The 13,967-nt window shown below is 36.9% G+C and overlaps 1 protein-coding gene across 2 annotated transcripts in view; it reads right to left on the reverse strand.

The window, feature by feature from the left end:
- The window catches only part of LOC135474878 (period circadian protein-like), a 62,207-nt gene that overhangs the window by 18,734 nt on the left and 29,506 nt on the right, over positions 1-13,967 (reverse strand). The window contains exons 6-16 of one of the 2 annotated variants that reach the window (XM_064754530.1): positions 13,763-13,849; positions 12,950-13,058; positions 11,654-11,708; positions 10,469-10,692; positions 9,414-9,492; positions 7,847-7,953; positions 5,688-5,841; positions 5,152-5,263; positions 4,666-4,747; positions 2,385-2,431; positions 1,798-1,830 (exon numbers count right to left, since the gene is read on the reverse strand). In XM_064754530.1, the coding sequence (XP_064610600.1) occupies positions 1,798-1,830; positions 2,385-2,431; positions 4,666-4,747; positions 5,152-5,263; positions 5,688-5,841; positions 7,847-7,953; positions 9,414-9,492; positions 10,469-10,692; positions 11,654-11,708; positions 12,950-13,058; positions 13,763-13,849 (1,089 nt within the window). The remainder of the gene's footprint in view (positions 1-1,797; positions 1,831-2,384; positions 2,432-4,665; positions 4,748-5,151; positions 5,264-5,687; positions 5,842-7,846; positions 7,954-9,413; positions 9,493-10,468; positions 10,693-11,653; positions 11,709-12,949; positions 13,059-13,762; positions 13,850-13,967) is intronic. The other variant, XM_064754532.1, reaches the window with a different exon arrangement.

The raw sequence follows: 13,967 nt of genomic DNA on the forward strand, positions 1-13,967 counted from the left end.
AACTATACGTAAGTATACGAAGATCTCAGAAAATGAGAGCATCTGCTAAACAAACAAGAGCCATTTTGTCTTCAACACCAGTTCATGCACTTTAATCTAAAAAGCACTGAACATCTTCACAGTCACCATATTAATAGCTAACAGAGCATTTTAACTCCATAAACATTAGCTCCAAATTTTAGTAAATTCTGGTTTGACAATGAAAATGTCTTGCCAAATATATAATAAAGAGATATTATTTACAGACTTGGAATGAAATGTAGGTGGGTTTGGGTAAGCAATTGTAAAAATAACATGCCCATACACTACTCGGGGTAGATAAGATGCAAAAGCATGGGAGCAAAAAAAAAAAAATTATAATCTGAATGTCCGAAATACCATCCCCCAAAATTTCAAAAAAATAAAAGAAAGAAACCTTAAAAGGTTAAAAGAAATGACACGATATCATGCTGTTAGTTGGGCATCATATAGATTGTTTCATGGGCCATTCGTGGTGGTCACCGATTGCACTACTTGTACGATGGAGAAAATGTAGCCGTCAGAAGAGAATACAGTGCAGTGCTCCAGATAATTTTTTTTTTTTACTGAGGGAGTACAGTACTCCTGACTTTTCAAAAGAGGCACCACTGGTAGGCTGCCCTAGTACAAACTTCTTTTGTCAAGGCTTTGCTAACAATTTGTGTGGGCGGAAAAAAATCTGACTACATGGAAAGCACTATTACTTTAAGTCCCAAATGGACATAATTATGAAATTTAGATAAAACACAAGTCCTAAACTGGGACTAACATGAAATATCTTACTGGGGAAATGAAATTTTATGACTGGACGCAACAGGCGTAAAAAGATGCCCAGCCAGTTTATTGGTGGAGAAGGGATTGGTTGGTGGGTTGGTTTGCCCCAGACCCAGAAATGTAAGAAGCAGTCCTCCTGATCGACACAATAGTTTTGGAGGAAATCATGTTTACAGACAGACAGGGTGATTCCATTATACTCCACTAACTTTGTTGAGAGGGGTATAAAAACAGGTACAGAATGTCTGTTTCCAGTTGGGAAATACAAACTGGGAGGTGTGTACGATGATAAGGGTATGATTATTGAGAGATGAGTAGCCGACAACAACAAGAATTCTGTCCAATGTTAGATTCATGCAAGGACAGAATACCTACACTAAATTACATGTATGCTGCACAATGTGTTCTCTGTGAGCGTGGTATTGACACGTTTAACTGCTCAGTTTGAGTATGCTGCACATACTTAACTATGGAATTAAATTGCAGGGAAAACACTCTGTAGTCCAACCCATGTACAGTCCTGTTTGATAATTTAAGGCAATAGGCTCATTACTTTAATATCCAGCTAGCCACCACTCTGACACCCAGAGTGGAGAAAGCCATAGAGTAAACACAAAAGGAAATAGCCCAATTTCTCAATGCTTCATATCTACGTTTTACTGCTAAGCCAAACACTGAAGGGCAAATTTTGAACTTATGATTCACTTCTATGAACTAAAGCTTTTATATGTCAAACCATAGTTGGATGGAATATTTGCTTGATTTCTTATAGGTATAAGCCAAACTAACTGGATGTACAGCTCAGTGGTCTGCTGTTAACAACTTTCATTTGTTTTATAGCTTGCTGTCAATTCTTATTTGATGAATAAAATACCAATCCCTGAATAATTTCAACCAATGTCAATTCTACTTTGGAAATAGACATGCAAAGGCAACAATAATTATACCAAGAGAAAGACTCTGCAATCAAAAATTGTCAAAGTCTTGATCACATTAAAAACTCACATTTTCGATCATAATATATAGCGGAATCAGCGTCTATTTGAAAAATCAGAACAATTCACAAGTACAGTTATCACAAGTCACAGTGTGTAAAAACAGTGCAGCACCAAATCAAATTTAACCAAAGTGTGATGAATATCATCTCAGAAAATGATATGTGAATCAAATTGCACACTTCTGCAAAAGGCAGCGCCTTGATAGAAAAAAGAAAGGCACTCCGAATCTTTCATATCATATCTTATTACAAAATATAGGTCTTACCCAATCCTTACCATCATTTTTCTGATATATGATGCAGTGTTCAACAAAAACCAACTGAAGACAGTATTTAGACACCATGGATGTTTCACAAAGGCTATGCACTTTTTATTGAAGTTTGCAAACATTTCCTGTCAGATATGCACTTTCATGTCAAGTAAACATTTTCTTGATGTAGAATTTTACAAGTTTACAAGTTTTATTGATGTAGAATGCCTTTTCACACTCTATGGTGCCTACCATGCAATGTGTTACTGCAACATTTTTGTCCCAAGGAGCTACCTTAGCACAATATGTTATGTTCTTACAAGGCTCACACAATATGGGCTTACCTGAAAGTCTTTCGCAGTTTCTGGAATTTTCTCCACAGCAAAGGGAACTGAAAACATAACAAGAAGAAGACATAGTGCATGAGATACGCAGTTATTTCTTTAGGTATTTCCGGGGGCACATGTTAATAACTTGTCAAAGGTCTTCCAAAAGCCTTGCCATTTGACAATGGAACAAAGTCTGTTGCAGTGCGTGTAGATTTGTTTCATGGGAAATATTTACGGCTGGAAAAGCAAATGGGCACAAGTTTTGTCATTCAATATGTTGCTCATCATATCATCAACAGATCTCAGTGGTTTAACTTATCAATTCCCCCCATTTCCCATACACATCGATCTTAGACTCTGGAATTCACTGGTAAAATTCAGTTAAAAACTGAACACTAAGGTTACAAAAAATCAATTCTGTGTTTTTCTGGTACAAATTTTTGGAGAAAAACTGAATTGTATTCGAAAATATACATGTAGCATTGAGTGGTTTTCATGGCCAAGATGGCAAAAAGATGGCCAACTAATTTTGCCAACAAAGGTTAAGCATATTGACTCAAGCCCTGTTCCTCCCTCACCTACGGTGTTCAAAGACCGACCACCATCACAAAAGTCTGTTACTGTCCTGATTTGAGACCAAGTATCCTATGTTAATCATATAACGATTCGTGTCTGAAAATGAATTTCACTGAGAAATATCTGTCATCAGCTTCCCATGTCCATGTAATTCGAATTTAGTATGTCAGTCCACACACATATTTTGTTTCTTTACAGTTGGAACTGTCCTCCTATTGTAGAAGAGTTCCTTTTCCCGCATTTGATATCGGGAACCTTTATTAAACACAGAAAACATACTCCACAGGAGGTTTCCAAAAACTACCATGGTTTACTTTTACCCCTTTTCATTAGCTCTGTGGGTGAGTCCGGAATATCAGGAGACAGGATTTGTTTGAGTTGTTATCACGTTAGGAGTTCGCACAACACCTTCACTGGCATTATAAACAAAATGCTTTATGATATCCCAGTTTTGCCCACACATGATTCATGCATCGCCAGCAACAGATTATTGTTTTGCCTTTTGCCCAGAAAAATCATGTGATCGATGTGAGTCCTCATGTGAGTCCTGTGATTGTAAGTGGCTTGTATTTACATGTAGATAAAACCAATCTGCATGACTAAAATTTCATCTGAGGGGACTCGGTTTTAATATTAAGTACGTATTCATGTTTACGAAATATGGGCAGAAGATGAGAATCTTTCAAATTACACCAGAATGAACTACATATGTTTAGCTGCAAAGATTTAGCTGCACGTGTGTATAGTAAATGACCTTAAATTTCGCCCCTTGGACTTGGAAAGTGTATCCCATTATTCGCGGCATAGACTGTGGCTCTTACTGACTAGGCGCAGTGGGAGAGCATCGGCAGTGGTCAGGGGATTATATGGACAGTTCCGGAATGTAATAAACAAGCCCATGCATCACTGGACAGTCAGTCTATGCTCCGACCACCAACAGTTCATGTTTTCCTCAGTTTTAATCATAATGATTTTAGTACTAGTACATGCATATATACATACTTCACAACAGGTGCACCTTGATTGTTTCATGATCGCCAGTTTATGATAAATGGGAAATTAGGAGAACTCCCTGGAGATTAATCATGACCACCCAGTACCTTTACACGTGTGGAGTGTCATGTCAAATATCCAAACTTTATGTCATTTATCGTACGTGTCGCTCTGATTGTAATTTGACATCTTGTCTGCTGGTAGGCCTAGCTAGCAAGTATGAATTCCAAGTGTGCTAAATTCTGCTACAGCTTTGTATGCAGAGAGCCCTATAGTTTGAAAACGGATATTTTGACATGACACTCCACATGAGTAAAGGTACTGGGTAGTCACGCTGAATTTCCACGGAGTCTTCCCCCAAATTCCCATTCATCACACAATAACGATAATAATAACCTGTTGCAAAGTGCATGTAGTAAAATTACTATGATTAAAACTGAGGAAAACATGAACTGTTGGTGGTAGGATTACAGACTAACTGCTCAGTCAAGCGTGAGGTTGTTTGTTACATTGTTTGTTACACTGTCGGTATAATCTCCTGACCACCCCTGTCAGTAACAACCACAGCTAACACTTTCATCGTCCCAGGGCGAAACTTTAGGTCATTCACCATACACTTATCACACCTGAATAATTAAAGACCAGATTACGCATAAGTTTAATACTTGTCACCCAATAATCAAAAGAAGCCGAATCTGAATGTGTTAAACCAAGTACTGCTACTTACTGCTTTTCTCTGGCTTTTCTTTCTTTTTCCCTCTTGCTTTTGGAACCGAAAACAAGTTTTCGCCACTGCTACTCTCTGAGCCCTAAAACAAAAACAACAAATCATTTCAAATTGTGAAGAATATGGTATTATCTATATCACCCTCTGTAATACACATGTTCAATGTGGAATGTATTTCTTATTTCCTGTATGAAAGACATTTTTGCATTTAGATTTTGTGTTAATGTGGAGTTATTCCTATATATGGATCTAAGTACTACATGTAACTAGATTCCTGCTAAAAGATATTTACAGAAATCACCAAGGTACAACACAGATTTCCTCTATACTTCCGTTCTTAAAGCATGTCTGACCTGCTACAGTACCACAGTAAACTCTAGGCTCAAGAGACCGGGGCTATCTGGACCCGAGACTCTGTAATTTCAAAAGTTCCACAAATAAATAAGATTTGACAACAACACTTCACTTTGCATTTTTATCCCTTACCTTCGTAAGAAGTTTCCTGATTTTCTCCTGCAGAATGAACTTATTCGTGGAATTTGTTTCCACTTTAGCCTGTGAAGGACTGCATTCGAAAACATTTGGATTATTCGGACCTCTGAAATGAAAACCGAAGCATGAGTTACAACATTAATTTACTCTTCCTCACCCGATGAAAACAATAAAATTATACCTATACATTAGTCACAGAAAAAACATAAAATCAAACACTGTAAGAACTTCACAGATCTGGAAAGCAAATCTTCATACCTAAAGTTTATAAGAAGGTCCTGAAGACTACAACTTGAGAATGAGTTGAGAAAGCAACTATTTTCAATGAGTATTTGTTTCAGCATCAGGAATCAGCGTACAATTATCTGAAATTTATACGCAACAGACAGCTGTTAGAAGAAGTTGTTTCACAGGTTTGGTGTGCAAATTTTGTACAAAAAAATACACATATCACAAAATCTCCTATTCCAATAGTGTCTGAAAAAAACCCACAAGCATTAGGTAATTAAAGTAAATTTTAAAAAACCCACCTGATAATTGTATGCTGGCCAACGACAAACTCAATTTCTCTTGACCACTTGTTTATCATTGCTGACCACTCTGTCTCCACCACAATAAAGTCGCCATTCTTCACACGTAATCGAAATGGTTTGCTTTTGTATGGTTTCTCTTCATTACACACAACTACAAATACAAAAGATAGCAAAATGACTTACCAGAGATAGAAATCAGAACTAAAACCAGCAAGACAACTGTCCCGTTGATCACTAAAAGTTACCTGACATTTTTGCAACTCACAGGACAGAATTTCTTTGCCCTGAACTGTTAGCAGATATATGATTAAATGCAATGTACTTATTGTTTTGACATCTACTTGTTTTAATAACTGACCAGGATGGTTATTTGTGGTCACCGTAAGTTTCACACGTAGTGCAATACATCGCTTCCAGTCATCCTTGAAATATTGTCGTGTAGCTGACGTCATTGTTGGTTAAGTTTCAATGTTTGGGTCGGTTATTGATCCATTAGTCAACTGCTTGGTAAGCCCAAATTTAAGTAGGCCGCTCGTTTTGCATGATCGATATTATCCGTTTAGCTGCCAATGGCTACCATATGTGAACTACACGTCGCAATATGCGTCTTGCGCCTCTTTGCTCAATGAAAAGCAATGGGAACAGCGTAATCTATTTTCATAAATTAAGGAAAGTCACAAACAGGAAGTCTGGTAAATTTTATGGAAATGTGATTTTCCGACAAAGCGATGTTTTGAAGTAATTTGATGTTTTCTAACGATTGAAAGGCGCTGCTATGAATCCACTCGAACACGAGTTTGGGAAACTAATCAAAGTAGCAAAATTTCATGTATGTACAAATTTTTATTGCCAAATATTCAACCAGACCCTTTTCTGTGCTGCACATAAATTTTGAAGGACCATTTTTTAGCTGGGCATGTCCAACAACTGGACAAGTAAAGCAATGGTAATTTTGAACCCTGGTTACAATCAAAGAGTATGACCATCAATGCCCCCAAACATTGCTGTGGATAATTGTGTAGCAGGTCAAACATGTATACTCAAACATAATCTGAGGATCAGATGTATAGTTTTAAATGCTTAAAAATATATTCAATCAAATTCTACGATGGGTGTTACCTGATCCTTCCTGGAAAATAAAGTCCAGAGGAAAATGCTTTTTTTTTTCATTATGGGTATTAGAAAAGACAGGGATTTCAATTTATCTATTTCATTTATTTTAGTGGTGTTTATGCCAAACTATATAAATATTATATTAATAAGACCCTGATCATGCACAGATTGCTGGCAGACCTTCCCATGTACAACCACAAAGGAGGCCAGCCAGGAAAGAACAAAACTTACAACATTCCTATAACAAGCCCTATAACAACTTTAGAGTATGGTCATTATTAAGGTTAGTTAGGACGTGACCACCAATTATTTTTTTTTTTCTTTTTTTTTTTTTCATATTTGACAGCAGCCATGTTTGTCTGAAACATGTCACTGGGCCCTGAGCTCTTCAGTATCTGGAGGTAATATTGCATACCTTTCATAGATCTATTCACAATGCTCATCTTGTATACTGCTAATTATAAGTGTAATGTGTGTTAAAGCAAACCAGTCACATACACGATTTCTGGAATTCCTGGAGATATAGCTTTTGCTTCAAAGCTTACAGTTTCTTATCAAAAATATGAACAAATATTAACCCTGCTGCTGTAGGGAATATAGGCAATTGCTCAATAAATCACCTGTGTTGCAGATGTGGTAAAGCTATAACCAGTACTGAGTAAGACAAGATGAACTCGCCTGTGTTGTAGATGTGGTAAAGCTATAACCAGTACTGAGTAAGACAAGATGAACTCATCGGTGTTGTAGATGTGGTAAAGCTATAACCTGTACTGAGTCAGAAGGTACAGCCTGTACTGAGTAAGACAAGATGAATTCACCTGTGTTGTAGATGTGGTAAAGCTATAACCAGTACTAAGTAAGACAAGATGAACTCATCGGTGTTGTAGATGTGGAAAAGCTATAACCAGTACTGAGTAAGACAAGATGAATTCACCTGTGTTGTAGATGTGGTAAAGCTACATGGTACATGTGGTCTTGTGCTAACCTGCACCGAGGTAAAGCTACATGTATAACTTGTACTAAGACAGACAAGATAATCTCACCTGTGTGGTAGATATGGTAGAGTTCTGGCAAGTCATCAGGGTGGTAATGATCAAACACAGAAGATCCAATGAATTCTTGTGGTAGATAACCCAACAGGGTGATAGCGCTGAGAAAAATAGAGATACACAGAGAATAGACTCAAATCAAAACTGTGTTCAACATGTTAACAAAAAACCAACACATTATAAATATTTATTTATTTACCCATTTAGCCGATTGTTGTTCAATGCCATACTCACCTTTTTTTGTAACATACAATGGCAATCAGTTTTGGGGGTGGAGGAAACAAGAGCGAGGTGTTAACCACCGACATTGAGAAAGTTACTATCTAACTTTCCCAGGTGACATAGAGCTAAACACCCCTGATCTTGGGTAAAATTTTAATATACATACTTGTTTATAACCTACATTGGAACAAGTTTTTTCAACACTACATATATTATCTTTTTTAGTGAGCTACACGACAGATAAATTTCAACACATTTTCTTGACAATTGATTAGTGTGCAAACTTAAAAGCTAAACTTCAATACTATTCCTTGCTCAACTGTTTAGTGTGCCCAACGTAAAAGCTTAACTCCAACACTATTCCTTGCCTCATTGTATAGTGTGCCAAACAAAAAAGTTGAACTCCAATACCATTCCTTGCCTAATTGTTTAGCGTGCTAAAAATAAAAACTAAACGTCAAAACCATTGCCTGCCAAATTGTTTAGTGCTCTAAACATAAAAGCTAAACTCCAATACCATTCCTTGCTTATTGTTTAGTGTGCTAAACATAAAAGCTGAACTCGAATACGGCCTACATTTCCTTGCTCAATTGTGAAGTGTGCCAAACATAAAAGCTGAACTCCAATACCATTGCTTACCTAATTGTTTAGTATGCCAAAAGTAAAAGCTAAACTCCAATGCCATTGCTTGCGCAATTGTTTAGTGTACTAAATGTAAAAGCTATCCTCCAATACATTTCCTTGCCCAATTGTTAGTGTGCTAAACGAAAAAGGTAAACTCCAATATCACTGCTTGCCTAATTCTTTAGTGAGCTAGACCTAAGAAGTTAAAATAGCACTTGCAAATGTCCATTCTGCTGTCTATGACTCTATACAACCATACTTCATGCTGACGAGCTCGACAAATGGGTTTTAAACAGTGAACCAACAGGTTATTCTTAGAGTGAGTGAGTACCTGGTGTTTAATGTTGTACTTAACAATTTTTCAGTCATATGACGACAAAGGAATTATTAGAGTGCATGTAATATGCCTTCTTGTTGCAGGACGGATTTCCAGCGCTCTTTTATCTAGTGCTGCGTCACTGAGATGCCTTACCGAAAGCAAGTAAGACGCCCCGCCCGAGCCATTATACCGATACTGGTCAACCTGTCGTTGCACTATTCCCTTCATAATGAACGCCAAGCAGAGAAGCTGCAACTTCCTGCAAATTGCAAAGTCTTAGGTGTGACTCGACCCAGGATTGACCATGGATCTAATGCTCCCGAATCGGAGGTTATTCTTAGAATTTAGTATTTTTTTAACATGGGTGGTTTACCAAGCCTGTATCCTGAAACTTACTTTCGATGCAAAGTAGAGTAGACAAACTGTGTGTTGTGTTTTGTAGTGAAAGTTCTGTTCTCCGGAGTGCACTGGGGACCTACAACATAAACATATACTTGGTAAAGAGAATCAAAATTAACTTATGAAATATCTGAACTCTAAATAATTGAAAAGATTCGGTTTAAGCATGGTATAAACTTTAATCTGAACTGATCTACCATTTTATAGTTTTGTATTCAAGCAAGGCTGATACATGTATTAAGAGTGAAGTCTAACTTGAAATTTTTAAACAACACACTTTTAAACAAATTAACATCCCCAAACATTCTTTATATCAAGCTAAGTTCACACGGTGCGATCGTTAAGTCGATACATCAAATGCGAGTCAAATGAAAATGGAACATGCAATAGCTTTTTTATTTATTTATCTGATTAGTGTTTTACGCCGTACTCAAGAATATTTCACTTATATGACAGTGGCCAGCGATATGGTGGGAAGAAACCAGGCATAGCCCAGGGTAAACCCCAACCAACCGCAGGTTGTTGCCAGACCTTCCCATTTACAGCCAGAGAGGAAGTCAGCATGAGCTGCAATAGTTTTTTTATTTATTTATCTGATTGGTGTTTTACGCCGTACTCAAGAATATTTCACTTATACGATGGTGGCCAGCGTTATGGTGGGAGGAAACCAGGCATAGCCCAGGGTAAACCCACAACCAACCGCAGGTTGTTGCCAGACCTTCCCATTTACAGCCAGAGAGGAAGTCAGCATGAGCTGCAATAGTTTTTTTATTTATTTATCTGATTGGTGTTTTACGCCGTACTCAAGAATATTTCACTTATACGATGGTGGCCAGCGTTATGGTGGGAGGAAACCAGGCATAGCCCAGGGTAAACCCACAACCAACCGCAGGTTGCTGGCAGACCTTCCCACTTACAGCCGGATAGGAAGCCAGCATGAGCTGGACTTGAACATGCAATTACAGTAGCATTTGATAAATCGCACACTCTGAATCCCTCCTCCTATAAACACTGATGGACACAGGAAAATTGCAGTTGGTTTGTATACCTACCTCTGTAGCTTGTCTCCAGTACATTGCACCTGAGCACAATACAGGTTCTCTTTCCGTGTGAGATCAGGCCTGGCTGTATGGGGGTGGGGGTGGGACCTGGCCCCATGCTCACAGTATCTGGGCTTTCACCTTCTCGTAGACTTTTCACTAACACTTTCACTTCAAACGGGATAAATCTATTGCATGCCCCCATGTTGAAACCCTTGTCAAGGCCTTTGTATGTTCTGAAGGAGAGAGGACCATAGGATTAAGAGGGCGCTTTTTTTAATCAACTTTTAGCTCTATGATGGTTGATTTATTGTACCATACATGTACTGTGTTCAATGCTTCACGGTGTCAGTTTAACCTTTTCAAACTCTGCAGATTAATTCTCTAAACCCCATACACGTAGTTCATTGAGAATGTTTAAAAACATCGGTGGGAGTGGTGGTTGAAAAGATTGAACAATTAGAGTATATCATGTGCAAATGGACTAACAATACTGAACTTTCCATGAAGCCCTACAGTTATACCAATAGCCAAAATAGTTAAAACAAAATTAACTATAAAAACACTGTTTAAGAATTAACAGCTTTCATATATTTTGTAATTTTTTTGATATGAACAATTCCACCAGTGGACAAATGAGCAGAAGACTACATGAAAGAACTGTTCGAAGTGTTCGAGATGCATGGCTTTCAGCATTGACCAGAAACAGAGACATATAATGTCCATAAATGAATGGAGAACTTTTCATCATTAGAGAACAGAGCGATTTGTTGTTGTCTCAGAGGAGAAAGAAAACCAAATTTAAAGCTTTTCTATTGCTCACACTTACTGCAGATAAAGTATCTAAGCATTAGCTTATTAGGACAATGTATAGACTTACATTCTACAAGCACAAAAAATCCACTATGCTCAAACGATCACAACAGCTAATTAACTCTGTTCTTCCTCTAAATAGAAATCTTATTGGTCGGTTATTTTGCATCATGTAAAATGTTCGCCCTGGGATCACAAAGCGATCTTAGACTTCAGTCAATTTTCTCATCACTTTAAAATTGTTATTTCTGATGTAACAAAGACAAAATATTGTTTAATAACGTAAATTCTGTGTAAGTTGTTGTGCAACAAGTTTCATGTAAATAATGGAAAGGAACGTGCCAAATTCACCGATTAAAATATCTGGGCCAGATCTGTGCTTACCTTAAAGAGAAGTACATCTTTTTAGCATCTTCAGCAGACATAGGATCTACAGGTGCTGAATATACAAAAAAAAAAACAAAAAAAAAAAAAACAAATACAGATACTGTAAATTCAGATTGCAATAAACTTGTACAGAGAACTTCAGCTGATGGGTATAAAGTCTAACGGCAAGGGGGCATCATTTTGGGGAACATGACAATCCTAGAACTTAAAAATCTAAATTTATTTGATTTGTGTTTTATGGCAGGCTAAAAAAAATTTGACTTTGATATTGGACAACAGTTATGTTTATTGGTAGTGCAAACTGGTGCAAACTATTGAAATCCTCTGACTTTGGCAAGCAACTGATTTGTTTTTTGAGTTCTGAAGATTCCATAACATAGTACAAATGACTATTTCGTGGTGTCAAATTTCTCTAGCATATATTATTGGGGAAACAAATTATGCTCTTTTTCCAGGCCAGTATGAATGGTACTAAAAAGACCAAAAATATTAATTCAGAAATAAATCTGCTGAACTGGCTTCAACTAATTTAAATATTATTCGAAAGAACACATTTCGCTGGCAATTTACCCTGAATTTATCATGAGTTCTCCAGAGACACAAGTTACCCAACACAGCTAAATAAAGCTGATGTAATGCCACAAATGGGGACATCACTCCAACAATTTGGAAACCTTATTTTCAGCATCATAATCTCAGTTGGTAGATTTCCACAAGTTTTTTTAATACATCAGGAAGCCAGACTGTATTGCAAAATGAAAGGGAGGTAATCTTAATTTCAGCAGCCAGGCAGTATTAACAATATTGTAGGTGACCCAGAAAACCTGAACAAAAACTCTCCAATGGCTGCCGCTAAAGCCTACGAGGCAGTCACACTATTAGAAATCAAGAAGCAAATCAGTGAAGAGTCTCCTAATGTTGTCACATTGTAATTTCTGATTATCTCCCTTTCTCATTTATCTGCCAAGCAATCATAAACAAGTTTCCGACCACAGCATTATGTTAGTGTAATGTTGTTATGTTAGTGTAATGTGTCCAGAGACCTCATCATTTTTTAACATGATGCTGTTAAAAACCAATTCTTAAACATTAAAGGTAGATACTTTAAGGACAACTACTAGGAAGATGTCAAACTCAGTCAAGATGGACAGTTGTTGTTTATTATTGAATAATTCAGGCAATATTGGGAAAATGCCTTGGCTGTGCAAAACGGGATAATTTCCTGTCACAAAAACAATCAGACTATTGTCACAACATTTTCACAATGAACTAGTCTACCATTATTACTCTTACCGTTCTCCAATTTATCTATTTCTGACACATCAAATGAAAGAAGTTTAGTTAAAGTTGAATGATCCTGTACACCAATGAACTCTGCCAAGGGCTGGCCCAACATCATTTCCTGTTAAAAAAAAATTCAAGAAATTTCATAAACTGTATAACATCCTGAGAAAAAAATTCAGAAATTTCATAAACTAGATGATATCCAGAGAAAAAATTCAGAAAATTTCAAAAACTAGATCACATCATGAGAAAAAAATTCAGAAGATTCCATGAACGTTTAGAAAATTTCATAAACAGAGAAAAAAGTTTATAAAATGTCATAACCTGTTCCACATCCTCAGAAAAAAAATCAGAAAATTTAATGCATTGTTGCCTGTATTTTAAAGCTAAACTCTTTTATTTCAGACATAGTTAAATAGTCAAGAAGATGTATGAAAAAGTTCGGGGGAAATTTTAAGCCAGTCACTGTATGACGGTTACCTACAGTTCCTAGTACAGTAAAACCTCCCAAAAACAAAACCTCTAAAAACCGACATCTTGTTTACAACCCATTTCATTTATAAGGAAAAAAACCAACACATGTCTAAGGTGAATATCGACTGCTATTTCCAGTTCTGTTGTCTCCACTGCATGTTAATAAAATATTAATTGCTGATACCTGGCAAAAAGATTAAACTGAAAGAAGCCTAACCAGTGAGATGAACTTTATCACTCCATTGAATCCAAAAGAGACACAACTAATCTTTACAATCGGTCTTCACATGTATAGCATGCATCAAAACCTACATGTATGTTTGCTATAAACAAAACCTGTATACTTACTGCAGGATAGCCCAGCAAATGTTTTACATTCTGCGAGATGTTCTCCACCATTCCAGTCCAGGGCGACAAAACAAGCACCAGTACATCCTGTGAGTATAAAATACATGAACGAAAAAATAAAAACAAATACCAGAAAATTAACCATACTTAATATTGAACAGGACTGAACACATCTGATTGTGTACAAATAATGTTAATGTTTGTG

Source organism: Liolophura sinensis, chromosome 9 (genome assembly GCF_032854445.1).
Source record: "Liolophura sinensis isolate JHLJ2023 chromosome 9, CUHK_Ljap_v2, whole genome shotgun sequence".
NCBI classification, from domain to species: domain Eukaryota; kingdom Metazoa; phylum Mollusca; class Polyplacophora; order Chitonida; family Chitonidae; genus Liolophura; species Liolophura sinensis.